This window comes from Alligator sinensis, unplaced genomic scaffold, assembly GCF_000455745.1.
Source record: "Alligator sinensis unplaced genomic scaffold, ASM45574v1 scaffold1411_1, whole genome shotgun sequence".
In the NCBI taxonomy this organism is placed as follows: Eukaryota; Metazoa; Chordata; order Crocodylia; family Alligatoridae; genus Alligator; species Alligator sinensis.
The window spans coordinates 68748-94783 of NW_005842963.1; the positions used below are offsets into that span (position 1 = coordinate 68748).

Below are 26036 nucleotides of genomic sequence, written 5' to 3' on the forward strand. Positions count from 1 at the left end.
GAGCGGTGCCCAGAACTGGACACAGTACTCCAGCTGTGGTCTCACCAGTGCTGAGTAAAGCAGAAGAATCACTTCCTTGGTTTTTCTGGAGGTGCATGGGTTAATGCATGCCAGAGTATTGTTTGCCCTGCTGGTTACAGCATCGCACTCACAGCTGATGTTAATACTGTGACCTAGTATGACCCCCAGGTCCCTTTCAGTTGTGGTGCTAGTCAGTTTGGCACCACCAAGTCTGTAGGTATGTTGGGGGTTGTTCGTCCCCAGTTGGAGCACTTTATACTTCTCAGTTTTGAACTTCATCTGGTCTCGATCTGCCCAACTCACCAGCCTGTCTAAGTCTGCTGGTATCTGCAGCCTATTTTCAAGTGTAACCACGCTACCTCATAACTTGGTGTCATCCATGAACTTGGCCAGTGAGCTCTTCACCCCCACATCCAAATCATTGATAAAGATGTTGAAAAGCACTGGACCAAGCATGAACCCCTGAGGGACACCACTGACCACTTCTCACCGGGACGACACGGATCAGTTCATTAGGACTCTCTGGGTCCTACCCCGCAGCCAGCTTCCTACCCACCTGCCTGTTGAGCAATTAGGCCTGCAATTCTCCAATTTTCCCAAGAGAACATCGTGGGATACCAGATCAAAGGCCTTTTGGAAGTCTAGGTATACAATGTCAAGCTCTTCTCTCTTATCCAGGTGGCGAGTTACCTGGTCATAGAAGGAGATGAGATTGGTAAGACAAGACCTGCCCACGATGAAGTCATGCTGGCCATCATTCAGACTCCTACCTTCTGCAAGCCTATCACACATAGAGTCCGTGATGAGTTTTTCCAGGATTTTCCCTGGGATAGAAATTAGGCTGATAGTTGCCCAGGTCCTCCCTCCTCCCCTTCATGAAGATAGGCACAACATTGGCCCTCTTCCAGTCTTCAGGGACCTCCTCCAAGCACCACAAGTTTTGGAAGAGTTTCGCCAGAGGTCCTGCGATGACTTTGGCCAGCTCCTTCAGCACTCTCAGATGAAGTTAATCCGATCGTGTTGACTTATAAATGTCTAACTTTTCTAACTGATCATGCACCAGCTCACCATCAACAGTAGGAATGCGGTCATTCCCACCATGCCTGTTCTGAACCTTATCTAGTATGATTTTCCCCTTAGTCCAGTGAAATACCAAAGCAGTCATTTGGGAGTTCAGTTTTCTCCTGAGTGTCTTACAGATGCTTGTTCTGACTTACATAGAGGAGGATGTCTACATCTTTTAGTAGTCAGGTGTACTTTTCTTTTCTGGTGCTTCCTTTGCTTTCCTCAAGCCAGACTGGTTCCCAGTGATCTGTGTGTTCCCAGTGACTCTGACTGCAATAATTTATCATCAGTTTGGGTTGAGCGACTAAGTCATTTTTGTTCTCCTGTCATTGAAACCTTGGCAGTTACTCCCTTTCTGTTGGAAGGAGAAAAATAATATTGTACTTAGTCACCATTCATTTAAAATCTTTTATCTTGTATAGTTTCCTTCGTTGATGCAGAAGCAGCATTCCCTTTCATCTCCTAATGCCTAGGGACTGCCAGAGGTTGAGTATATGAACCTACTATAACTTCTGTCTGCCCATTTCCTGCTGCATTGACTTCCTCTGCACTGTCAGGTGCAATTTGAACTTCATTTACAGCGTCAGTGGATGCAAATGTTCCCTGGGACATTCTCTTCTCAATAAAATCTCAAACTACAAGATGTGCTTCAGATCTCGTGTTAATTCTCCACTCTCATCACTAATAGTATTGGACACATTTATCCAAGTCTTTTGTTTATTCATTGTGGATTTAAGTCGGTGTATCGTTTGGTCATCCTCTTTAGTGTTTCTCAAGCCTTTCAGTGCTGCTTTTCTTGCTACTGCCATGTTATAGCTTTTGTTTTTCTCTGCACAAATGACCTGGTCCAAATTCACTTTTGTCTCTTTACAGAAGACTTTTCTATTTACTTCCATACCTCATGAAACCTCCATTTCCCACGTGGCATTTCTAATGTGACCAGGTTTCACCTAGTACATCTTCAGCTGCTGTAAGTAAAATTACCTTCCCTGAATCTCAAAGTGAATCTGCATTTAGCTCTCTAAGATTGTTGGTCAACTTGGTTACAAAGCCCGGGCTTTCTGCTTAAGCTAATTTTCACCATTTGTTCCTTTCCCCGATATTCTCTTTCTTTACTTTATCCAATGTCAGCAAGTGTGATACTGTGTGGGACCATGTTGCTCTCCCAAGGTATCAGTCATTCAGTTTGGTTATATCTCTACTTCTAGACATCGCTCACCCTATTTTTAATGAATGTCCATCTCTTCTGGAGGTGATTTTATCATCACTCTTTTCCTGGGAAACTGGGTTGACTGGTGCCATACTATGGACTTTCTCATTTTGAAAAAAATGTCGCCTTCCTTTTATCCATGTCCACAATGCAAATGGTCTGCATCCTAAATACAGTGTGCATCTATGCATCACTTCCCGTAAGGACCCACCCATTGGATGGAAAGGCTGCTAGAGATGCTTCTACAGTTGTTGTAACATCATCCTTTTCTATGCAGTGCCAAAATGAATTGCTTTCACTCCCAACTTTGATTGTCATCAGCCTGTCATTGACTCTTACTTCTAAGGTTCATCATTGCAAATGTTTATTGAGAATAAATCCATTTCTTTCTTTTTTTCCCCTTGAAATTACTTGAAGAAGGCCAGTTGGATAGATGGCCATGATCATGTTCACTATCTCTCTTGAAATCAGTATCTTGAAAATTTATCAAAGCATCCTCTTTCCTCCTCCTTGCACATCACAGATGGCTGCATCTCTTCCCACCTTCCTTGGTGCCACTGTGAGCTTTTTAACTTACATATGCTTCTGGAGGGTTGGTGCTTTATACTTCATATAACCATCCTTCCACTTGGGTGACAGAGGCCATGAGCTATTGAAGGTTTCTGCCTTCTCTTCTATTCTAAATGTCCTCCTTTCCTTTTCCTTTGAGTCCCCATTAAATGTTTGAGTCCATTGGATCATTTGTCCAAATCCCAGTCAGGCACTGGATGGTGGAGTAAGCACTCTCTATACACTCTCTAACACAGGTTATCAAGGTCCTACACCAGACTTAATCTGCCACATCCAGCGAGGGGAGATGGAGCTCTGGATGTGCAGTAATGAGGAAGCCGGAGAAAGTTCGTTGTCTGAGGACTTGTCCCCAGGTGAGTCTTGAAAATGCTTGACCCCTTCCACCCACACCTCAGCTGAGAACCTCTCAAGGGTCTGAAAACCTGAACACTTGCCTTGAGCTGGTGCCACAACGTCCTGACATCACACAGCTTGGCCAAATGTACGTTGTCCGGGCAGGTGTGTGTACCCACTCCTTGCATTTCAGTGATGCAGGCAAAGGCAACTGGTTCCTTGTTCTTCCCCTACTTAGGGCTGTTTAGGTAGGAAATCCACCTTCAGGCTTTCAGATCCTCCTCACCGGAGCCATTCTGGTGCAGGTTTCTGTTATGGAAGGGAGGGGCTGGCCATCAGGAAGTAATAAAATGCTAGGGATAAAGTCTAGCCCGCTGCCCTGATTTGAGGCACAAATCTGGTACCCCCATGAGCTGACATTTCCATCTGCTCTCAGAAATGCAAGAGTTGCTAGCCCAGCCCAAGGTGGCCATATCTCTGTTATACCCTCTGGCAGGACCTGATCTTGTTTGAATTCCCCCGTGGCAGCTGTCAGAGTTGGCAGAAACCCTGGAGGGTTTCTTAAGGACTGTGTTGTAGATTGATTAGTTTGAACTGGAACTCTGCTCCTCCCCTCTGTAATGGTCAGGGAAGAAAGGCAGTGTTCAGTCAGTACCTCTGGCTGTTTGAAATGCCTGCTAGGTGCAGTTTGGATTCACAAGCTTTCTTGCTTGGGGGGGTGGGGGGGGGGCGGATACAAGCACCTCCTTGTTTGCATTACAATTGCCCAGGCTCTGCTCCCTTGCTGGGGCACAAGGGGTACAAGCTGTGGGACCTGAGCCCAACTCCACGGGGAATCCGCCCCTTTGTTCTTACAGAGTAACAGAGGCCTGGCCGTACTCTGGGGCACATCCCAGCATGGGGGAATAGCAGATCTTTCCCTTTGCTAGCTGGGCAGGGACTAATTTCTGGGCTCCTCTCTCCACCCTGCAGATGCTGAGATACTGGGCAGAGCTGAGCAGCAGCAGTTTCCTGAGCCAGGGTCTGCCAACGAGCAGCCGGTTCATGCTGGAAACCAGCTCCACACCCAACAGGGACAGAGAACAGCAGAGACCCAAAGGAGCAGAGAAGGAATTGAAGGGCAGAGAGACCTGAAAAGCTGTCACAAGAGCATGGCTCTAGAGGGGCAGGGGCTGCATATATGTGGAGAGCCCAGTGAGAGCTTTGGGGACAAACAGGAACGCGGGGTCCATGGGAGAACCTACTGGAGGGAGGATGCCCACCCCGGTGCCGAGCATGGGAACAGCACCCACCACACACGCCCTCTCCTCGGGGACCAGAGAATGCACTCAAGGGACCAACCCCGCCTCTGCCCGGAGTGTGGGAAGAGCTTCGTCTCCCTGAGCGACCTCCGAGGACACCAGGGCATGCACGCTGGTGAGCTGCTGTACCACTGTGCTGAGTGCAAGAAGGGCTTCTCTAGGTGGGATCACCTCCAAAACCACACGTGCATTCACGTGGGGAAGAAGCCATTCTCCTGTCCGCAGTGTGGGAAGCGTTTCACCTGGAGCTCCAAACTCATAAGGCACCTGCGCGTGCACACGGGAGAGAAGCCGTTCTCCTGCATCGAGTGCGGGAAGAGCTTCACGCAGATGGAAAAACTCACCAATCACCGGCGCGTGCACACAGGGGAGAAGCCATTTTCCTGCAGCCAGTGCAGAAAGAGCTTTACGCAGAGCTCCCATCTCACCAAGCACCTGCGCATACACACAGGGGAGAAGCCGTTCTCTTGCAGCCAGTGCGGGAAGAGCTTCACACAAAGCGACAAACTCGCCAATCACCTGCGCGTGCACACAGGGGAGAAGCCATTCTCTTGTATCCAGTGCAGGAAGAGCTTCACGCAAAGCTTCACATTAACACAGCACCTGCGCATGCACACAGGGGAGAAGCCATTCTCCTGCCCGCAGTGTATGAAGAGCTTCACCGATCACTCGAAGCTCATGTGGCACCAGCGTGCACACATGGGGGAGAAGCCATTCGCTTGCAGCCAGTGCGGGAAGAGCTTCATACAGAGCTCAAAACTCATCAGGCATCTGCGTGTGCACACAGGGGAGAAACCGTTCTCTTGTAGTCAATGCGGGAAGTGCTTCACGCAGAGCTCCACCCTTGCCAAGCACTTGCTTGTGCACACAGGGGAGAAGCCGTTCTCCTGCAGCCAGTGCGGGAAGAGCTTCACCCAGAGCGCCACGCTCACGCAGCACCTGCGCATACACACGGGGGAGAAGCCCTTCTCCTGTTTGCAGTGTGGGAAGAGCTTCACCGATCACTCGATGCTTACACAACACCGTCGCAGACACACAGGCGAGAAGCCGTTCTCCTGCACTCAGTGTGGGAAAAGCTTCATGCAGAGCTCCAATCTCACTGTGCACCTTCGCATGCACATGGGGGAGAAACCGTTCTCCTGCAGCCAGTGTGGGAAGAGCTTCACGCAGAGCTCCACGCTAACCACTCACCTGCGCGTGCACACGGGGGAGAAACCCTTTTCCTGCAGGCAGTGCGGGAAGAGCTTCACACAGAGCTCACAACTCACCAGGCACCTGCGCACACACACCGGGGAGAAGCCATTCTCCTGCCCGCAGTGTGGGAAGAGCTTCACCGATCACTCAATGCTCACACAGCACCAGCGCAGGCACACGGGGGAGAAGCCGTTCTCCTGTGGCCAGTGTGGGAAGAGCTTCATGCAGAGCTCCCATCTCACTGTGCACCTTCGCATGCACACGGGGGAGAAACCGTTCTCCTGCCCACAGTGTGGGAAGAACTTCACACGGAGCTCCACGCTCACCAGTCACCTGCGCCTGCACTCAGGGGAGAAGCCCTTCTCCTGCGGCCAGTGCGGGAAGAGCTTCACGCAGAATTCACACCTCACCAGGCACCTGCGTGTGCACCCAGGGGGAGAGGTTGTTCTCGTGCAACCAGTGTGAAAAGAGCTTCAGCAACAGCGCAACTCTCACAAGGCATGTGCACATTTGCTTGCACCTAGTGTGGGAAGGACTTTATGCAGAGCTCCAAATTCACCCATCACTTGCATGCACACATGGGAGAGAAACCCTTGTCTTGCAGTCAGCATGGGAAGAGCTTCACCTGAAGGTCATTGCCCACCAGGCATCAGTACATGCACATGGGGCAGAAACTGCCCTTGTGCCCAGTGCTAGAAGTGTTTCAGGAGCAGAATCGTTGCAATGAATGGAGTGCAGATTCCCTTGTCCTCCCTGGGCAGTGGGAGTGAGGGTCTTGCCCCTGGACTGTAACCCCCACCCAACACTCCCTCCTGCTTCCATGTGGTGTGACCAATGTGGGATGTTGTGATAGCTTCTGGTGGCAGCTGGGCCAGAGAAGACAACAGGCAAGAGCTAAGTGATGGAGCCAGGTAACAGAATAAGAGTCAGGGGGACACAAAACCAAAGTTGGCCTGATTAAAAAACATCCTTTCTTGAACCATCCAGTCCTAGGCTGCTACCTGTGGTAGCAAAGTGATCCCTTCCTTTTCCTTCCTGTGGTGTTTGGGACATCACCATCCTCATCTGTTTTTTACCATCCTTTATCTTGTCAAGTTCGGTGTCAACCAGACAGGTCCCCTGCTCCCACACGAGAGATTTTAGATGAGGCGCTCAATAAATGCAATATCCTTGAAACGGTTCTCAACTGCTGTGTCCTGGGGAACTCCCAGGCCGTCTCTGGTTCACTGCTTTGCTTGCTGCTTATCAGGTCTGGCCTGGCTGTCTGGAAAGTCTTATTTTCTTGGCAGGGAGGCATTCAGGATTGAACTGTTTCTCACTATCCTAAGGAGACCTTGCCTGTGGCTCCCATGATGGGATCCTATGACCCCAGCTGACTTCCTGCCCTTCGGGCCGGGGGCTGGACTCGATGATCTTGCGAGGTCCCTTCCAGCCCTAATGTCTATGAAATCTATGGGAACACCACCACAGCGATGATCCCCACCTTTCATTGACCTGACCCAAATTGGCAGCGACTGCAGAGGAGATCTTGTTCCATGCAGCCAGGCTTCCCCCAGTCTCCTCAACACCTCTGCAACCCAGGTTCAGCTGCAGGTGCCAGCCGGGGTGAGTCCCACGACTCTGGGTCTATGAGACCATGTGCTGGGTCAGTACAGTTACATGTGCCTAAACTTCTCCAATTAAACAGTATAAGAACTAAGCAGATTTGCTAGCAAGTGTGCACTCCAAGAGAAAAAGAGAAATCACTGCAGCATCGCACCCAGCTTAACCAGCAAAGGATCCTGCTTGGTGAAGGCTGCAAGACTGGACCAGCTTCCCCCACCTGCATTGGTGAGCAAACACTGCTGCAGCTAAACATGTACTAGGGGGAGAGAGTACACTGAAGAGCAGGGACGGAGGCAGCATGTGCCTTCCACACTGTCAGGCTTGGCCCTGTTGTAACCCCCTCTTCCCACACCAGGCACGAACAGCACCCCCCCGAGTCAGGATTGTAGAAAACTAGGACTGAGAAGGACCTCCGGAGGCCGTGTAGTCCAGCCCCTGCTGAAAGCACAACCAGCCCCAATTAGTTCATCCCAGCCAAGGCTTTTTCTAGCTGGCTTTCAAAAACCTCTAAGGATGGAGATTCCACAAACTCTCTGGGTAAATTATTCAAGTGCTTTACTACCCTCTGGACGTGTCTACTCATGAATTTACCCATGCCTAAACTAAAAGTGCCTCAGTCTAAGGCACATTAATGCGATTTAGGTTGGTGTCTATACAGGCATGCCTTATGGCACCTTAATGTAGCTTGCTGGGTGAACACGTTTGCAGCCTGCCTTGGGCAGCACCCTGGACAAGTCCCTGAAGCCCGTGGCATCCTGATCAGGCAGTGTAGCCCAGCGTCGACCAAGGGGGTGGGAGCCTCCAGCCCCCCCAGAACTGGTCAGCCCGGTCCTGGCCCTGGCTCTAACCCCTCCCCGTGCTCCTGCTTCCCCAGCCTGGGTCAAGAACACCCCACAAGGCGGTCATTCAGGCTGTAAGTGGCAAGAACAAGCAGAGGCAGTGATTCTCCCAGCCCCACTCTCCCATTTGGACTTTATAATTCAGTGTACCCCAATGGGATCATGGCATGAGCCTGCCTGGTATAAGGGACCAGGCATAGGCAGTCTTGCCTAATGGTTAGGCTGCCAAGAGGAAGCAGGGCCTATAGCAGGGGTGGGCAAAATGCAGCCCGCGGGCCAGATGCAGCCCACCAAGCCATTCTTTCTGGCCCAGGGGACCCCTAAACATTTAGAAAATTAATACTTAGCTGCCCCTGACTGCCTGTTATGCAGGCCTCGATGGCTTGCCGAAACTAAGTAAGTGGCCCTCTGCCCAAAATAATCGCCCACCCCTGGCCTATGGCTTGGTTAAAGAGCAAGAGCCATTGCATTTCTACACATGGGAGGACTTTCAAAGTTAATGGATTTGAGTCACACCAGAATCAGGATTTCTGTGCCTTTAAATTGAAGTCTGTTTTCTCTTGCCTCTTCTTCTCTGGGGGGAAAAAACTCTGATGGAAGCTGGCTGCTAGACCTCGTCCCTTTTTCATCTTGGGCCTGAAGAGTCCCTGTGCACACGAGGGATGACCCAAATCAGAGAGGTGTAAACTCAAAGATGCAGAAGGAAGGGGCTTTATGCCCAGTGCTGTCTGGACAACAGCATCAACAACCATGCGGAGGGCTGCAGCATGGACATGAGAGGGACAGACAGCTGTACCATCCATCCTGATTTTGCCCATAAGCTCAGCTAGTTCTTTTGTCCAAGGCCAAAATCCCACGGTAAGGCAGGGATTAATCACAGTGCGCAGAGCTGGCAGCATATGTGGTAGAAAGTGTGGCCAGTCTCCAGAAGGTGGCAAGGGCCCTAGAGGAGACCATCAGCCCCGCATCACTAACCTGCATAAGCATGATAGGGACCACTCCCCAAGGGGCCCTGGCTACACCCTTTTTCCCAACAGGCACCCCCTGGACCCAGAGTAGGACTTGAGAGGTAAAGCGAAAGAAGAGGAGGAGTACTTTATTCAGTACAACCACAGCCTTCCCAGCAGCACATGGGCATGACAGAAACACACCATGTGCAAGGCGAACTGAGTGTTACGCTCAAGCTGTTGCAAGAGAGACATGATTATATGGTGCCTTGAAGCCTCAATCTTCTGATGCAAAGTCAGACACCTTGGCCCACATGGTCCCACATAAAAGCAGCCTTCATTCCCCTTCTCCATTAAATCAGATGATGTGGATCTTTGTGCTCCCTTCCATGGTGGCAGATAGTCTTTGGGACCCACCCTTACGAAACGAATGAGCCCATTCATCCACTCCCTCAAGTGCAGCCCCTGGTGCCAGGCGCTGGCGGTGGGACCCATATACTGCTGCCACTGTCCCAGGCTGATCCAGGTGTTGAGGGAGGCCCAGGGTCACTCCTGCTGTGCGCTACCTGGGGGCTGTATGGAGCAGGTGCATGGGCTGCTGGGCTCCACGGGGACAGTGGGAGTGACAGTGAGGTCCCACCTGTCACATGCCTGATTCCTGCCTGGCTCTCGTGGGGGTCCCTTGCTGACCAGAGGGCTCCAGCTGTGAGCATTGCCTGCATGAGGAGCTGGGCTCAGCCAGGGACAGCAGCAACAGCAGCAGGCAATTCCCACCTGGAAGCAGGAGACAAAACTTATCAATGTGGCCTCAGGGGGTCTCGGGGTCCATTTGGATACTAGGGACAGAATCTTGCTGCCCTCAGCCAGAGATTTTGCTTGTGACTGGGGAAAAGACAGAGCTCTCTCTGGTGAAAGTTCACTTCATTGCTCTCTCTCAGACCACGATGCCAAGCATCCAGAAAAGTCCTTTGCTAACTTCTGCTTGGTTTCCCCCAGAGAATTGTTGGACTCCAACAGCAGCCGAACATGTGAGAGCTCTTCCTGTTGCACCCGTGGTGCCCTACTGCCGACAGGAGCAGATTCCAACAGGAACCTCCTGGGGAAGGCTCCCAAGGAAAGACAGGGTCCTGGACACGTGGAGGGAAGAGGAGCTCTGGCCTAAATTGGTTGGGAAAGGGAGAGCATGTCTACGTCAGTGTTTTTCAACTGTGGGATGCTATGAGATCCTGTTGGGGGTGGCTTGCTGCCCCTGTTGCCATGTGGCACTGCCCCGTGGTGCTCCCTTCCATGTCCTGCTGCATCCTGCCAGCTCCACAGCAACCACAAAGCTCCCTTTTGGCTCCCCCAGCAGCCAGGGGATCAGCACTGCTGGATCCAGCTCAGTCCAAGGGCTGAGTCTAGCTGCAGGCCAAGGGCTGAGTCTGAAGTCAGGAGGCAATGTACCAGCTCCAGGGGGAAATCCAGGGGCAGAGTCTACAGCGCAGGACGGGGACAGAATCCAGGGATCAGCAGCTGAGCGATCAAATCCAAGGGACCATCCACAGGTTGAAGTGGAAGAGCAGAGCCACACCGGGGTCAGGAAACAGAGCCAAAGGGAAATCCAAGATCAGTGTCCAGAAACAAGCCCCAACTAGGGTCAGGAAGCAAAAGAGAGTCAGAGAACACAGGACCCAGCAGTGTGGCCACAAGAAATGAGGTCAGACCTCATGTCTTTTCACTCTGAATGTGTGAAGTTATTCATTTGGAATAATTTTTCTCTACTTTGTGCTTTTTAAAATTTATTTGTTACTTATTAAAGTGAAATAAAGCATGTGTATTTAAATTGCTTTCTGACAAGAAATACAACAATATACATTTTCTTTCCTTCATTTTTTCTCAGGGAAACACTGATTTTTCCAAACTGATTTTTCCAAAATGTACTTATTTATTAAAATATTTACTCAAATCCACAATGAGGTTTTCTCCATCATTCAAAATGGGGAGAAACATGCCTCATCTTGGATCTGAGTATCAGCCCTATGTCTCAAGCTAGGGCAGGGGTAGGCAATTTTTTTGGGCAGAGGGCCACCTACCGAATCTTGGCACTGTCAAGGGTCACATGGGTAGCCCCGCCCTTTAGCAGGTGTCCCACCCCCTGGTCACCATCTTGTGGCCAGAAGTCCTGACCCACTAACCCCCAACCTTTGCCATCAGAGGTCCCTCCCCTTGCCCCGGAAATACTCCTTTCAGCAAGGGGTTTTTGCCAGCTCAGAACCAGAAAATACCAATTATATTCTAAAAATCGAACATCTACAACATTCATTAATTTGATTTCAAAAAATATTTTTGTCCTGATTTACATGTGCTTCTGTAGTGTGCACAGAGGTAATTGCACAATAGCTTAAAATGAAGTCTGACTCTTGTATATTGTGGGGAGGGGCATGGGGGGTGGGTATAGGTTTGTGGGGGTGTGGGTATGTGGTGTGTGGGCTAGGGTGTGGGTGTGTGGGAGGTTTGTGGGGGGGTGGATAGGTGTGGGGGGTGGGTGTGGGAGCATGTAGGTGTGTGTGTGGATATGTGGGGTGTAGGTGGGTGTGGGGGACTGTGTGGGGGGAAGGTGGCTGGGATGTGTGCATGGGTGTGAGGGTCTGCACGTGTGGCAGTGCGAGGGGGTGTGTGGGTGCATGTATATGGTGGGGTGTGCACGTGAGTCTTGCCCTACAAACACACACAAACATACAAACACTCTCTCCCTCCCTCACTGCAGACACACACACACACACACTCTTACTCTCTCTCTCTCCCCCCCACCCCCTGCTCCTGCAGTCGGTGATGCAGCCAGGGGCCATGTGGGGCTGGAGCAGCTGGCAAGCAGGCAGGGAGGCAGGGAAAGTTGCAGCAGGCAGAGGCTTCCAGTTGGGGGTTGTGGGGGTGGGGCCAGCGGGCCTTCCTTCTGGGTCCTGCTGGCTTCCCCTGGGTCCTCCTGCCCATCTCCTGTCATCTTTGACAGGCAACCAGGAGCAGATAAATATAAATTTTCTAAATTTTTAGGGGCCCCACAGGCCAGATAGAATGGCCTGGCAGGCCAGATCTGGCCACCAGGCCATATTTTATCCTTCCCTGCTCTAAACCATCCTAGCCATGGGTCTGTCCAACCTGCTTTCAGACCTCTCCAGGAATGGAGACATCCCCACCTCTCTAGGTAGCCTGTTCCAAGTTTCAACCCTCCCTGGGGGTCAGGATCTTCCTCCTCCTCTCCAGCCTGTTTTCCCTGCTGCAGCTGGAGGCTGCTGCTCCTAGTTCTTTCCCTGATGGCCATAAATGCCTGTTTCCATCTTCTCTGTCATTACCCCAAGACTGGGATCAAATCTCCACTCAGTCTTCTCTTCTCCAGACTCAAGCACCCAAGCTCTTTCAGCCTCTCCCCCTCAGCCCTGCCTCCCAGGCCCCTCATTATTTGTCCCCCTCTGCTGACCTCTTTCCAACCTGTCCATCATCAAGTGCAGGGTCCTGAACTGGACACAGGACTCCATGGGACGCCTCCCCAGTGCTGGAAAATCCCTGCCTTTGTTTTGCAAGTGGCACTCTTGCTCATGCCGCTCTAGAGGATGCTGATTTCGTTTGCTACCAGAGTTCACAGCTGGCTCAGATCCAGCTCATGATCCCTGGTTTCCCTCCCAGGTCATCTCTGCAGTGCTACAACCTGGCTACACATTCCCCAGGCTGGACTGGTGCATGTAATTATTCCCACCCACATGTGAGGCTTTGCACTGGTTGCCCATGACTTAGTTGTCCCACTTTTATTGATGATGAGATCGTGATCTGAGTGGAATGGGCAAAAATAGGCATCTGAATTATATAAATGAGACCTACACTATGATGGGCTTTATATGACCTGTTTCCACACACGAAAGAGACTTGGCAGTCATTGTGGAGAGTTCACTAAAGGCATCAGCTCTGTGCCCAACCACCTGAAGAAAGCAATGGAAATCTTAGGGGTGATGAAGAAGGGAATTATGAACAAGATGGAAAGCATCACCATGCCCCTTTATGGAGGGGCTTCCATAAGAGGAGAGGCTAATGAGGTCAGGCCTGTTCAGGTTGGGAGATGCTTAAATGGGGACAGGACAAGGGTTTATAATATACTTGGGGGGAGGGGAGGAAGAAAGTTAATCAGGATTTATTCTCACCTGTCTCACCAGACAAAAGCGAGGGGTCATTGCATGAAACAAGCAGGCCCTCAGTTTAAAATGAACACAGAGTTCTTCTTTCTGCAAGGCAATGAGGATTCATCCCCCAGCTACCACAGCCCACATCACACCTGCTGCAGGTGAGTGCAGATCCTACCCGCCCCCCCCCCAGCAATATTCACTGCAGGTGCACGGTGGCCTCACACTTGCCCAGGGCAGGACAGGTTGCCCACAGTGCCCCCTGCTTGTGTCCTGAGGATGTAACATCCCCCCATCGCACCTGCCCCACGTGAGCATAGGCTGTCCCCCAGGGCTCCCTGCTAGGCAGTGAAGGCACAGCACCCCTGCCCTATCACAGCCCATGTCACAGCTGGCCCAGGTCAGGTCTGATGCCCCCGCCCCCAGAGCACCCCTTGCAGGAGCGTGACAGTATAACACCTCCACCAGCCTATTAGTGCCCCCATCACCCATGTCCCACACACACAGACACACACACAACCCTGGTGTCCGGGACACAGTCACCTGCACCAGGTAAGTGCAGACCTCCCCTCACCCTGCATGGGTGCTGTAAACCCCCCCCCGCTGAAATATCTACCAAACTCTGGGCATGCTCTCACCTCCACAGCACCCCCTGCAGGTGGTGTGAGGGTATAACACCACCCCAGCTACCACAGCCCACATCCCTTGAGTCCAACACACACACACAACCCAGGCATTGTGGGGACAGACCAATGCCTGTGCAAGGTCACCATAGCAGTCCCCTACTCAGCTGTGGGGGAGAGATTGGGGCAGGAGGGACACTGTGGTGGGGGAGAGGGGTCTCCAGCACTGGGGATTTTCTCCACACACGCACACATATACGCTCAGAACCCAGGCATCTTGGGCACACATGCACACAAACATACACACACACACACACCCCAGGCATCCAAGAGACACCCACCATACAGCCCACCCACACCTACACACATGGATCCCAGGAGTGAGACACCCACAGAGCCACCAGCACACACATGAAACTCAGGCATCTGGGACACGCACACCCCACCCGTGCACACACAGGACTGAGGGAGACCGAACACACACACACAGGACCCAGGAGTTGTGTTTGTATCTGTGCACACAGTCCCAGATGCCTGGGTATGCATGCATCTGTGCTAGGGGGGTTGGGGCAAGGGTTCAGTGCTGGGGGGACAGGGCATAATGCAATGGACGGGGGCAACACAGGGCTCCAGCAGGGCAGGGTATCCTGCTTGGCATGGGGGGGGTCTGTGGCTGGGAAGCAGGGCATGTCCTGGGGGCAAGACACCCCCTGGCCCTTGCACTCAACACACACCCTGGATGCCAGCAGGGCCCAGGCAGGCAATCTTTGCCCCTGAGGCCCTTGGACCCCCTGACTTCCTCCAATATCACCCTGGCCACCCAGCCCCAAGATCCCCCAAACTCCCCACAGTCTCCCACATCCCCCTGACATCCACATCCCAGCCCCTCATCATCACCCAGGCCTTTCAACCTCCCTGAACCCTGCCATAGTTCCTCAGGCCCGGCCAACTGCAACCCCAGCCCCCACAACCCCTGAACCCCAAGCCCCCTGAACAACCCTGACTCTCCAATCCCCCCAACTGCCCCCAGATCCCCACCACCCCAAGTCCCCCAATTTCAATGTCTTCCAACCCAGCCCCCAACACCCACCCCAACAGTCCCTGCCCCTGGACTCCTGACCACCACCCAGCCCCCCCCCTCCCATGATCTCCCTTCCCTGCAACCCAACCCACACCCCGAACTCCTGGCCACACCCCAACCCACTTGATCTCCCTGCCCCCCAATGCAGCTCCCCTGACCCCCAACCACCCTAGCCCACCATCTCCCCTGAACCCACTCCTAGCTCCCCTCACCCCATCCTCAGCCTTTGTCCCCCTGATTCCCAGCCCAGCCTCCTTGCTCCTTCCCACCACCCCAGAAGTGGGGGCAGGGAACCCCCTATCCCCAGTGGAGGGGGGCCGGGAGGTCCTATACGTAGGTGGAAAAGGAGCCTCTGATAGCCATGGTGGGGGGTGAGGAACACCCTATATCCTTGGAGCATGGCAGGCAGGTAGGCAGGCAGGGGAGTCCCTGATACAAAGCGAGTCCCCATACCCTGTGGGGACAGCAGGGAATAGGAGGTTTTCACTTTTACTAGGCAGACACATTTGAGTTTGTGACTGAGACTGGAATGAACTGTCCGCAATAAGACACCTCTTACATTGGCCAAGGAAAGAGCAAGGAAACTCATAGAGAATATTTCCCAGAGGACAGAGGGGGGTCCAAAGGAGTCTACAAGGGAGAGCACAGAGCAGAAAAGGAGCAGGGACATCCCACCAAGAAGAGACAAGTCCCATCAATGTGGTGAAGGGAGAGCTTCCCCTACTCCCCACATCACTCCTGTTGCCCATGAGTCTCTCCGAGTCCTGCAGACCCAGCACCCTCCTGCTCTCTCCATGCCCAGGACCTGGCAAGAGACAGAAAGGACAAGTCTCTGTGCCCAAAATAGCGATGCCAGAGCCACCAGGTGTGATCACCTCCTCCATGATGGCAGCACATGGGGTAGTCACTTCCCCAGGGGCAGTGGCAACATCAGCCCCTTGAGAAGCCTCCCTGAGCCCCTCCACAGCCCCTATGGCAAAGGCTTTGCTCCCCACTACTGTTTCTGGTCATGGCTAGGAGCCTGCTCAGAAGTCTTATGTCCTGTTCCTACCCCTGGGGAGCTGAGTCCCGCGGTGGCCTTTGGTGCAAAGGCTGTGCTTTGGTGGCTGCTGTCTCTGACCTCTGAAACCCCAACACCCAATCTGGGGTCTCTATATCATACCCCTTCTGCTTGCTGCCTGGGCTGGGAGCAGCCCCAGGCACCTCTCTCAGTGGGAGGCCCCAGGATACAGCCTGAGCTACCTCTGTCTGAACACACACCCCTGGTTTCTGCACTGGAATGACTCAAGAGCTACCAGGGAGGGGGAAGGTCTCCCTTGACTCCTCCCTCCCTGGAGGTAGCAGAGGTAGGGACAGCATTTCCTTGCAGGGGCCAAGTGCTTTGGGGGTTGCAGGGGTCTCTGGGGAGCAAGCAGCAGGACACGTGTCCCCATGACAAACATGGAGACAAATGCTTTGGTACTAGCAGGGAGGCCTTACTATTCCCAGTGGGAGATTAAAACATGCTGCATTTCACCCAGAAGATGTCTTCATACTTTTCCCTTCCTTCCACAAGAGAGGCAGAACCTGCCACATCCTTCACCCCTGCTCCCCATTTCACCCAAAAAAGAGATTTCACTGCCCCCTGGCCAGAGGCACATTCAAAAGGACAAGATCCTTGCTGCACAGCAAGACATGGGAGTGAAGCCCTGAGTGTGATGAACTCCTTTTCCCAAGGCTCTGCTACAACCCCGGGATTGCAGTGAATCCTCTAGAAAGGGAATTCACAAAAATATCTGCCCTGGAAAGGGTGCTGGGCCCTGGTCTGTTCCCATTGCACAACTCAGCAGAGGACACAGAGACCAACCACAGGGATATCATGTTCAGTTCTAGAGCTTTAGTCAAAAATGTATTATAGAGAATGAAATGAAGGGAAGGAGGGGAGAGAGAGCAGGCAGCCAGCAGCACAGAGTTTTGGAGAGAGGTTGCAAAGCAAAACCTGCAAAACTGGGTCCAGGGTGGCAGCAGGACCTCCTTGTAGACACCCAATGGGCATGAGCAGGCCAAGGAGAAGGCCAATGTGGTGGGGAAGAAAGGCAAGGGAAGGGTGGAGGGCAGGGAATGCTTTTCCTGCTATAAATGTCCTCTTCACTACAGTTCAAGAGCCTCATTACCAGAACCATGGGAACAGGAAGGGGGGTTAAGCTGGGAGGTGATAAGGGTGTCATTTGGAGCCACTTGTCTTGGGGAAGACATCCTATTGTGAAGGTACTTGTTCTCCCCCTGGGAACACAGACTGCTTTTAAACATTTAGAGAATGATGGGGAATACACAGGCTCCAAGACTGATGGGAAGAGTGAGTCCTCTTCCCCCAGCTTTTGGGCTGGCCCCTGTGTGGTTGCACTGGTGCTGGACCAGGTAGTAAGATTAGGAGAAGGCATTCCCACACTCCAAGCACCAATGTGGCCTCTCCCATGTGTGGATGAACTGGTGCTGTGGCCAGGTGGGAAGAGCAAGTGAAGGATTTCCCACGCTCAGAGCACTAATGTGGCTTCTCTCCTATGTGGATGCGTTGGTGCCAGATCAGGTGGGAGGACTGGATAAAGCTCTTCCCACACACAGAGCACTGATGCGGCTTCTGCCCCGTGTGGATGCGCTGGTGCTTGATCAAGCTGGAGGAGTGGGTGAAGCTTTTCCCACACTCAGAGCACTGATGTGGCTTCTCCCCTGTGTGGATGCGCTGGTGCTCGACCAAGTGGGCAAACTGGCTAAAGCTCTTCCCACACACAGAGCACAGATGTGGCTTTTCCCCTGTGTGGATACGCTGGTGCTGGGCCAGGTTGGAGGATTTGGCAAAGCTCTTCCCACACACCGAGCACTGATATGGCTTCTCCCCTGTGTGGATGCGCTGGTGCTCGGCCAGACTGGAGGACTGGGTAAAGGTCTTCTCACACACCGAACACTGATAGGGCTTCTCCCCTGTGTGGACACGCTGGTGCCGGGACAGGCTGGAGAAGTGAGTGAAACTTTTCCCACACACAGAACATTTATATGGCTTTTCCCCCATGTGGATGTACTGGTACTGGACCAGGTGGGAGGATTTGGCAAAGCCCTTCTCACACTCCAAGTACTGATGTGGCTCCTGTCCCATGTGGATGCTCTGGGGCTGGGCCAGGTGAGAGGATTGGGTTAAGCTCTTATCATACTCAGAGTGCTGGTATAGCTTCTCCCTTGTGTGCATTTGCATGTGCCTGGCCAGGCTGGAGGGCTGCCTAAAGTTCTTCCCACACTTGGTGCAGTGGTGTGGCTGCTCCTTCCTCTGCACACACTGGTGCTGGGACAGGCCTTGACAACACATGAAGTTCTTCCTGCACTTGGTGCAGCGCTGCATCTTCCTCCCCAAGTGGATGCTCCAATGCTGTGCCAGGGAGGATAAATGGGTGAAGGTCTTAGCACACATAACACAGCAGTACTGATGGTTCTCTCTGTGCATGTGTTGGTCTTTGATCAGGTCTGAGGGGCACACAAAGTTCTTCCCAGTTTTGGTGAAGTGGTGGGGGAGCTCCCCAGAATGGATTTTGCAGTGAGCATCCAGGGTTGAGAGGCAAGGGAAGCTCTTCCCGCACTTGGAACATATGTAGGTCTCCTCCCCAGTATGCTTGATCTTGTGCAGAGCCAGGAGTGAGGGGCAGCTAAAGCTTTTCCTGTGCTCAGGGCAGGGGTGGGCTCTCCCCTTGGGCTTGGTGATGAGCTCCTGCTCCCCTCTCGGGCCATCTCCACTGGCGTTGTTTGGATGCAGTCTCTCTCTCCAGTGGAACTCTGCCTTGTGGTTCTTCAGGTCTCTCAGCTCCACAAATTCTTCCCTGCACCCAGGGCTCTTTCTGGCTTGGGTCCCTTCTCCACTCTCATGCCCAACTGGAGATGCTACCTGATCCACTGCTACATTTTCCTTGTGCTTATGGGGCCTCCCCTGACTGTTGTGCCGTGGCTCCTTCTCAGGTCTCAGTGAGTCCAGCGCACCCAAACACCCTGTGGAAGCTTGTGGTGGCTCCAGGTCTGCAGGCTCTTCCTCAGGAGTCTGCTCCTCAGCTCTGCTCAGCAGCCAGGCACCTCCTGCGTGGGGAAGAGAAACTCCAGATTAGTTCCTGCCCTGCAGGCAAAAGGCCAACACTGCTATTCCTTCTGCTGGGATGGGCCTCTGAGCAGGACTGGATATTGTCACCTGTGTTTCCTTAAGAAAACAAGGTCTTCTTTCCAGACCTCAAGTGCTGTGTGTGAGAGGTGGGCAGGTCCCTGTGCCATGCTAACGTTTCCTACTTGGTGGATTTCGGAGTGAGATTCGCAGGGCGTCTGGCCCAGTTGTCAGCCCCATCACCTCAGACCCTGCTGGGACAAACACATGTGGGACATGTGCATCACAACACATCAATGGCTTCATGCTCAAATGGGCTGAGGATGAAAACAAAACAATCTGCTTAAAGCAAGAGTGATGCTCTCTAGGGACTGCTATGTCCCACAGCATGGGTGGGGCATGGGAAGATGATGCCAAGCACCCTACCTGAATGGGCTCATGTGCTTCAGAAGCCAAAGTGCATATGTGAGACTGCTCTGTAGTGCTCGCCCCTGATCTCTGGCAGTCTTGAGAGCAGCATTTGTGTGTGCAAGGGTAAACAGCCTCATGGCGGATTTTTGAGGCTTGTCAGCAGTCATGGCTGCATTAGGAGCTCTGCCTTACATTGGACCTGCTGCTTCTGTGGCACACACCAGTGTTTCCAAGGGAAACCAGATCTGTGCCTAAAAACCAAGGCAGCAAACTCGATTTTTCCCCTAACAGCTGTAATTAGGGAGGAAAGAAAGGAACAGTTGCTTTTCTCCACAGCTCTGAATTTCAGAGTGGGAATAACAACTGCCAGGACACATTACAAGATAAGCTATTTTAGGTCGGTGCAGGGCCCCTGTCAGTGTGGGGACAGGACATGAGTGGAGGGGACTGCTACAACTCACCTGGCAAAAGGTCCTCCGACCTTGAGATTTCCCCACGGTCCTCATCCTCACAGACCCAGAGCGCCACCTCTCCCCGCTGGATGCGGCGGATTAAGTCAGGTGTGGGACCTCGATAACCTGTTTGGGGCAGTGGTTAAAGCATGTTCGTGACTCGGTATTGGATGGACAAGAACAAACCAGGATTTGGGGAATGGATCCCTTCAACTGAAGGATTCTACTAGGATCCTGAAGGAAAAGGGAAGATGGACATTTAGGATGAAAGGGATGGCACTGCAGGGAGAAGCTTTCAATAAATGATGGTCCTTGTCACCCAGGTAGTGGAGGGATGCTCATAGGAAACAAACAGAAACCACTTGAAAGTACAAAAAGGGTAGGGATCTGACAGTGTCACGACAGACAGAGGTGATGATGCAGTGATCTGTGAGGTAGTGGAAAGCAAAAAAGCTTTTGCTATTTTCAAGCTATCAAAATTTGGAGACATTGGACACCCTCATGGATGGAGAACAATTATCTTATCGGTATAACTCAAAGCAAAGGAGTGGAAATGGGTTTCTTCTCAGCAAAGGTTTGAAGTGAGGCCTCATGGCATTGAAAAGAATCCGCAACAGACGGCTCACAAGGAACCTTTTTTTTCCTGGGAGAGAGGGTAATTCATCGTCAAGAGGGCACAGAGAGAAGATGATTTTATAACTGTAGATGCAACTAAAGCAATCACCTCATCCAGTGGAGGATGATCCCAGTGCCGAGATAAGTGCACAGGCTGGCAGAGACTTCAGGGTTTATAACAAAGCACATGGGACTCAAGGAGATGGACAAAAGAAGGAAAATGGGAGACACATTTTATAGCAAGTGAAAACCTATAATGTGGAACTGATCTACAGAGTTTTCCAAACCAAGGACATCGCTAGAATCATATCTAAAAGAGAGGGCCATTCCTGACCAATAAATTGCACCAGAATTAGAAACAGAGATAGTACCATAGTGAAACTGAGATATCTTGTGAGAGCCTAGTGGCCAAACACAGCATACTACTTGATAGCTTTGGGCTACTTCCTAAATATAACAGAAGAATTGGGGGAGACATGGCATGGTAGAAATTAGCTTGTAGAGAATGCCTGAATTTATGTAGGAAAGTCAACCAACAGTCTTCCTATAATTATAAAGACCTTGATGCAGGTACACTTTGGGATACAGGGAAGGTGTCTGCGCTCTTATCTGTAGAAACAATATTAGGTGAAACCCAGCCACATCAGGAAAACCAGGTGGCAAAACTTGTGGAGGAATGTATAGGTTTCATGAAGTACTGAAGCAAAGAGAAGCCCTCAGGAAATGGCAAAGCTGGATTTGGAACAAGTCTTATGCAGAAAAGATAAGAACGGTATAAAGGGGAGCAGTCAGAGAAGTAGCACTGAATTACTTGCATGAGAAACTGAAAATTGAATGAGCAAACAATTTCTAAGCTGGCTAAAACCCACCATGCATAAAGAAATGACTTGTATTCTGAACTCACTGCTGTTAGTGCTAGAAAAGAGGATGAACACACGGTCTCCACCAGGTCTTTCATGCCTGAAAGGCATATTTTGAAATTTTATTAAAAGGAGAGTTACTCAAAGAACATTTGCATCTGCTGACCCTGGGCACGTCTACACGTGCAAATGCTACGCAGTGGGTTTACTCCACAGTAACTTATTGCAGAGTAAACACGCCCTGAACAGACGTCTACAAGTGTAGGTATCTGAGCACAGGTTTGCGCCCAGTGGCAGCAGCCCAGAGAGGGTTGCTCCCACCCTGCTCTGCCCCCCTGAAGACTGGGAGCTGCCTGCTTCCAGGGCAGGGCAAATGGCAGAGCCTGGGCTGAGAAACGCCCCCTGCCACAGTACCAGGAAGCTCCTGGTCCCGGCTCTGTGACTGGGGGCTGGGAAAGAGCTGTAGGGGAGGGGCAAGTCTCAGCCCCCACAACCCCCTGCCTGAATTCACCCGTGGGGCAGCTAGCAGTGAGCCACAGCTCTTTCCAAGCCCCATGCCCTGATTGTCTGATTGAGGCGTGGAGCTGGGAAAGAGCTGCAGGGCTGAGACCTGCCCCAGACCACCTGGCCAGCACTGTGCTGCATGGAGAAGTATGCACGTGCGGCATGGAGCTGGCTGGGACCCGTCTGAAATGGGACACTTGTCAGCCAGCTCCAGGCTGCACATTCAGGCTTCCCTGCACAGCCTGGGGCTGGCTGGGAATTGCCCCGGTCTGGGGTAGGTTCCAGCTAGCTCCAAGCTGGGCGGGAACTGTGCCCATGCAGGAAGCTCCCGGGCCAGGCTCTGCAATCAGCACAGGGGTTAGAACAGGGGTGGGCAATTATTTTTAGTGGAGGGCCGCTTACTGAGTTTTGGCAAGCTATTGAGGGCCACATGACAGGCAGCCAGGGACAGATAAATATTAATTTTCTAAATTTTTTAGGGGCCCCATGGGCCAGAGAATGGCCTGGTGGGCCGCATCTGGCCCACGGGCCGCATTTTGCCCACCCCTGGGTTAGAAGATTGCTCCCTGCTACCAGGACAGGCTCTGATGGTGAAGCCTGGGTTGGGACAATGTCCCCCTGTCACAGCAGCAGGGAGCTGCTGGGCCTGGCTCTGCTATCAGAGATGGGGCTGGAAGATTGCTCCCCGCCCCCTGTACCTGCCTGCTGTCAGGTTGGGCTCCAATGGCAGAGCCCAGGCTGGGATAATGTCCCCCTGTCTTGGCAGCAGAGAGATCCCAGGGGCAGAGACCCATCTCCCAGGCCCCACCCTGATCACGGAGTCAGGACAGGAGCTCCATGCTGCCAAGACAGGGGGACACTGTCTCAACCTGGGCTCTGCCACTAGAGTATGCCCTAGCAGCAGACAGCTCCTGGGGCAAGGAGCAATCTCCCTCCCCCTGCTGCCTGGTTAACTGGGAGCAAATGTGCTCCCAGACAGCCGTCTATGCATGCCTTGCTGCACAGTAGCTACTCTTGCAGGTAGCAAATTAACTGCAATCAAACCAATTGATTGTGTTATATGCCTCTGCACATGCAGATGGTGATGCTTACTTCACAATAAATTGATCTACTGAGCAGTAAAGTGTCTCATGTAGACGTGCTCACTAAATTAAAGATGGAATTCCAGGGGACAGTGCAGAGCAAATTAGGAGAGTAGTAAACTTAAAAAATTGGTAAGTAAGAGAGGTGTACTTCCACCTAGTCTGTGGAAGATCCTAAAATATTAGGACAGTAACAGGATGGGAATTACCATATTTCATCTAGAAAATGAACAGGATAAGAGATTGGGAGTGAAAGGTGACTAACATAGTATCACATTCCTTGTTCAAAGAGAGAGGTAGTAAATATCAATGTTGCAATGACTGGAGAGCAGTTACTTAGACACTCCTTGAAAAAGGTAAGGAAAAAGTTATTGCAGCTAGACTCAAGAGGACCAACAACATGAGTGATAGTCAGCATGTTTTTAGAAGTGTGCAAAAATTCTCTGACATACTCAAGATAATTGCATAAAACAATAAAAGCCTCTATCTGGTCTTTGCTCAGCTAGAAAAAGCATTTGAGAATTTCCCTAAGGAAGTCCTTTGGGGGAAGTGGGAAAAGAAAGCACCAGAAAAGCAAACTGACCCAGTAAAAGTTAAGTATCTCAAGCCTACACACAAGCCTGAACAAGCCCTTGTATTAGAGATCCTTTGGAAGTGAAAACAGGTTTTCACTAGGCCCTGCACCAAGCCAAGTTCTTTTTATCACAGGGATGGGTGTCAGACATGCAGAAGGAGTTTAGGAGGAGGACAAGGAAACGTCTGAGACTGGCAGTGTGAACTTGAGAGCACAGGTCTCAAAGCAAGTACAGCAAAGCCAGAGTCGGGGGTCTATGGAGTTGAAGATGTTAGGAAGGATGGTGGGCAAAAGCTTCCAGTGACTCCTTCCTAGAAGTACCTGGGCTCCATCACGTGTACGTATGTCACTAAAGAAGATGAAGAAATGCAAAATCCACATTGTAGCAGCCTAGGCTGATAAGACTTTCATTAACTTCTGCCTGGTAAGAACCGAAGGAGGAGAAAGAGGATTTAGACAGCACTGCATCCAGCACACTTGGATTCTTAAAGGTGTTTGGACCGGAGACGCTAGGCCAAAGAGGGAGGAAATCAGAATAATTCTACAAGGAAGAGCTGTAAGTCAGTTTTTATGAACAGTGGATTGGAGATGATGTGAATATGCTGAGAAGGCAAAGGGAGATCATGCTGCCAAGAAACTGCTGAATATGGAAGCACCAGGAGTTACAAGAATAGAGAAGACTCAAGGGAAGGCAGCTGAATCAAATGAAGGAGGACATATCGATATGAAATGTAAGAGAGGCCTGATCACTCACAGAGCAGTGGGGAGGAAGAAGATTTAACCACCAGCCAAAAGTTCATGAGGCTTGAAAAACACGGAGAAAACAATACACTTCAGAGTTCACATAGCACTAGGGATAAGCAAGAACCAGAGCTTTACCCAGGGAAATGAGGGCTTGGTAATTCCTCAGCATCTGGTCCCGGTAAAGCACCTTGTCTTCATCCTCCAGCAGCTCCCACTCCTTCCGTGTGAAATGAAGAACCACATCCTCAAAGGCATCCAAGAGCTGCAGTCACAAGTTTTACACCATCAGTATCTTCTGTTCCAGCTGCTCCCAGGTCCCTCAGCCCTCTGTACTTATTTCTGTACTACAGAGTTTTGCAAGCTTAATCTTGACAGGTAGGGGTACAAAATTCCCTATTAAACACTTGCCATGTTATGTGGATATGGCTCTGTGGACATAGGAGTTAATGCTTCTGCCTTAGCCCATCGCATACAGGGAGACAGCACAGCTAATTTTAGTTGGCATAGGGTGCTACCCCAGGGGAGACTCTGTAGTGTACGTGCTCTAAGTCGTCCTTGGGAAGCTGTTTTCATTTCAGTGACTCTGAGCGAGAACCACTGCATGGGAGAGGGGACCCAAGAATTTATCCTTCTCCAGCAGACACCACCCAAGGGAACTCCCCAAGGGAACTCCAAAGCCTGGCAGAGTGATGTCAGGAGTTTTCCTTTGCTTCCCTTGCGGCTTTGGGGTTGGAAGCTAAGAGCCTGCACTCTAGGGTGTGACTGGCTGGCTCCATACAACACAGGGTACTCCCCCTCCGATGATGTCTCTCTTGAGCAGGGGCTGCTACAGATATCTCTGCTGTGTCTGAGGAGAGAAAATGAAATTAAGGGGAAGAAGGCGAGGCTGCAAGGGGGAATATGGATCCCGCAAGGCGGCGACATGTAGGAGCGTGTCAGGCCCAGAGCAAAATGAGTTCAGAAAGAACTGGAAGAAGAAACGTCGTTTTCAAACTCCAGGAACTGTCATTTGCAGTCTCTGGAAACAGAGTCACACAGTTTCTGGATTCTTGGGCAGAAGTCACACATCAGCATTAGAGGTATACCGATACTTCGGGCCCTATCGTACCGATAATAGGAAAACTGACATTGCCGGCAATCTGCTTTTTTTGGCTGATGTGGTCGATAATGTTGCCAATAAATGCCACACAGGCACAGCATGTGTGCAGAATGTGTGTAGCTGCAGCATGCATGCGGCCAGGAGTACAGCCTGGCAGCTTGGGGCGTGGTGTCTGGCTCGTATGTTGGTTGGAGGAAAGAGGCATGGAGGATGGAAGGGGCCTGGTGGGGGGCAGGTCGAGGCCCCCCCCCACAGTGAAGGAGGGAGTGGGGCTGGGGCCGGGACAGGCACTGCCTAGCTAGGATGGGGTGGGGCGTGGAACAGAGCCAGCGCCTAGTCCAGGGGGAGCAGGAAGAGCAATGTGGGGAAGGCTCACACCCCTGCGCGCACTCTCGGGGGAGGCATGGCGGGCATGTGCCTCCCCAGATCTGTGCACAGGGTGAGGGTGTGCTGCCCACTAAGTGCTTGGAGCCGGGCTGCTCCAGCCTCTTCTTGGTGGCTGGGCTCGGACCAAGCAGAGCAGGTGGCAGTGATGCTGGGAGGAGGAGCTAGAGTGGGGCTAGAGCCACTCCAAAATTGCCATAGCCCCCACTCCCAGCACTGTGTGAAGCCTGCAGCCTGTCTTCACCATGTGTACAGATCCAGGG

The 26036-nt window shown here is 51.9% G+C and overlaps 2 protein-coding genes across 2 annotated transcripts in view; one reads left to right on the forward strand and one right to left on the reverse strand.

Moving 5' to 3' along the window:
- LOC112548144 (zinc finger protein 184-like) overlaps window positions 1–7252 on the forward strand; it is a 29428-nt gene extending 22176 nt beyond the window's left edge. The window contains exons 9-11 of the mRNA XM_025192719.1: window positions 3103–3219; window positions 4172–5141; window positions 5226–7252. Coding sequence (XP_025048504.1) covers window positions 3103–3219; window positions 4172–5141; window positions 5226–6159 — 2021 coding nt within the window. The 3' untranslated portion in view covers window positions 6160–7252. The remainder of the gene's footprint in view (window positions 1–3102; window positions 3220–4171; window positions 5142–5225) is intronic.
- A 9541-nt stretch (window positions 7253–16793) lies between these two features.
- The window catches only part of LOC102379980 (zinc finger protein 883-like), a 22103-nt gene continuing 12860 nt past the window's right edge, over window positions 16794–26036 (reverse strand). Inside the window, exons 5-7 of the mRNA XM_014526124.1 lie at window positions 24426–24552; window positions 19921–20037; window positions 16794–19029 (exon numbers count right to left, since the gene is read on the reverse strand). Of these exons, the coding sequence (XP_014381610.1) occupies window positions 17459–19029; window positions 19921–20037; window positions 24426–24552 (1815 nt within the window). The 3' untranslated portion in view covers window positions 16794–17458. The remainder of the gene's footprint in view (window positions 19030–19920; window positions 20038–24425; window positions 24553–26036) is intronic.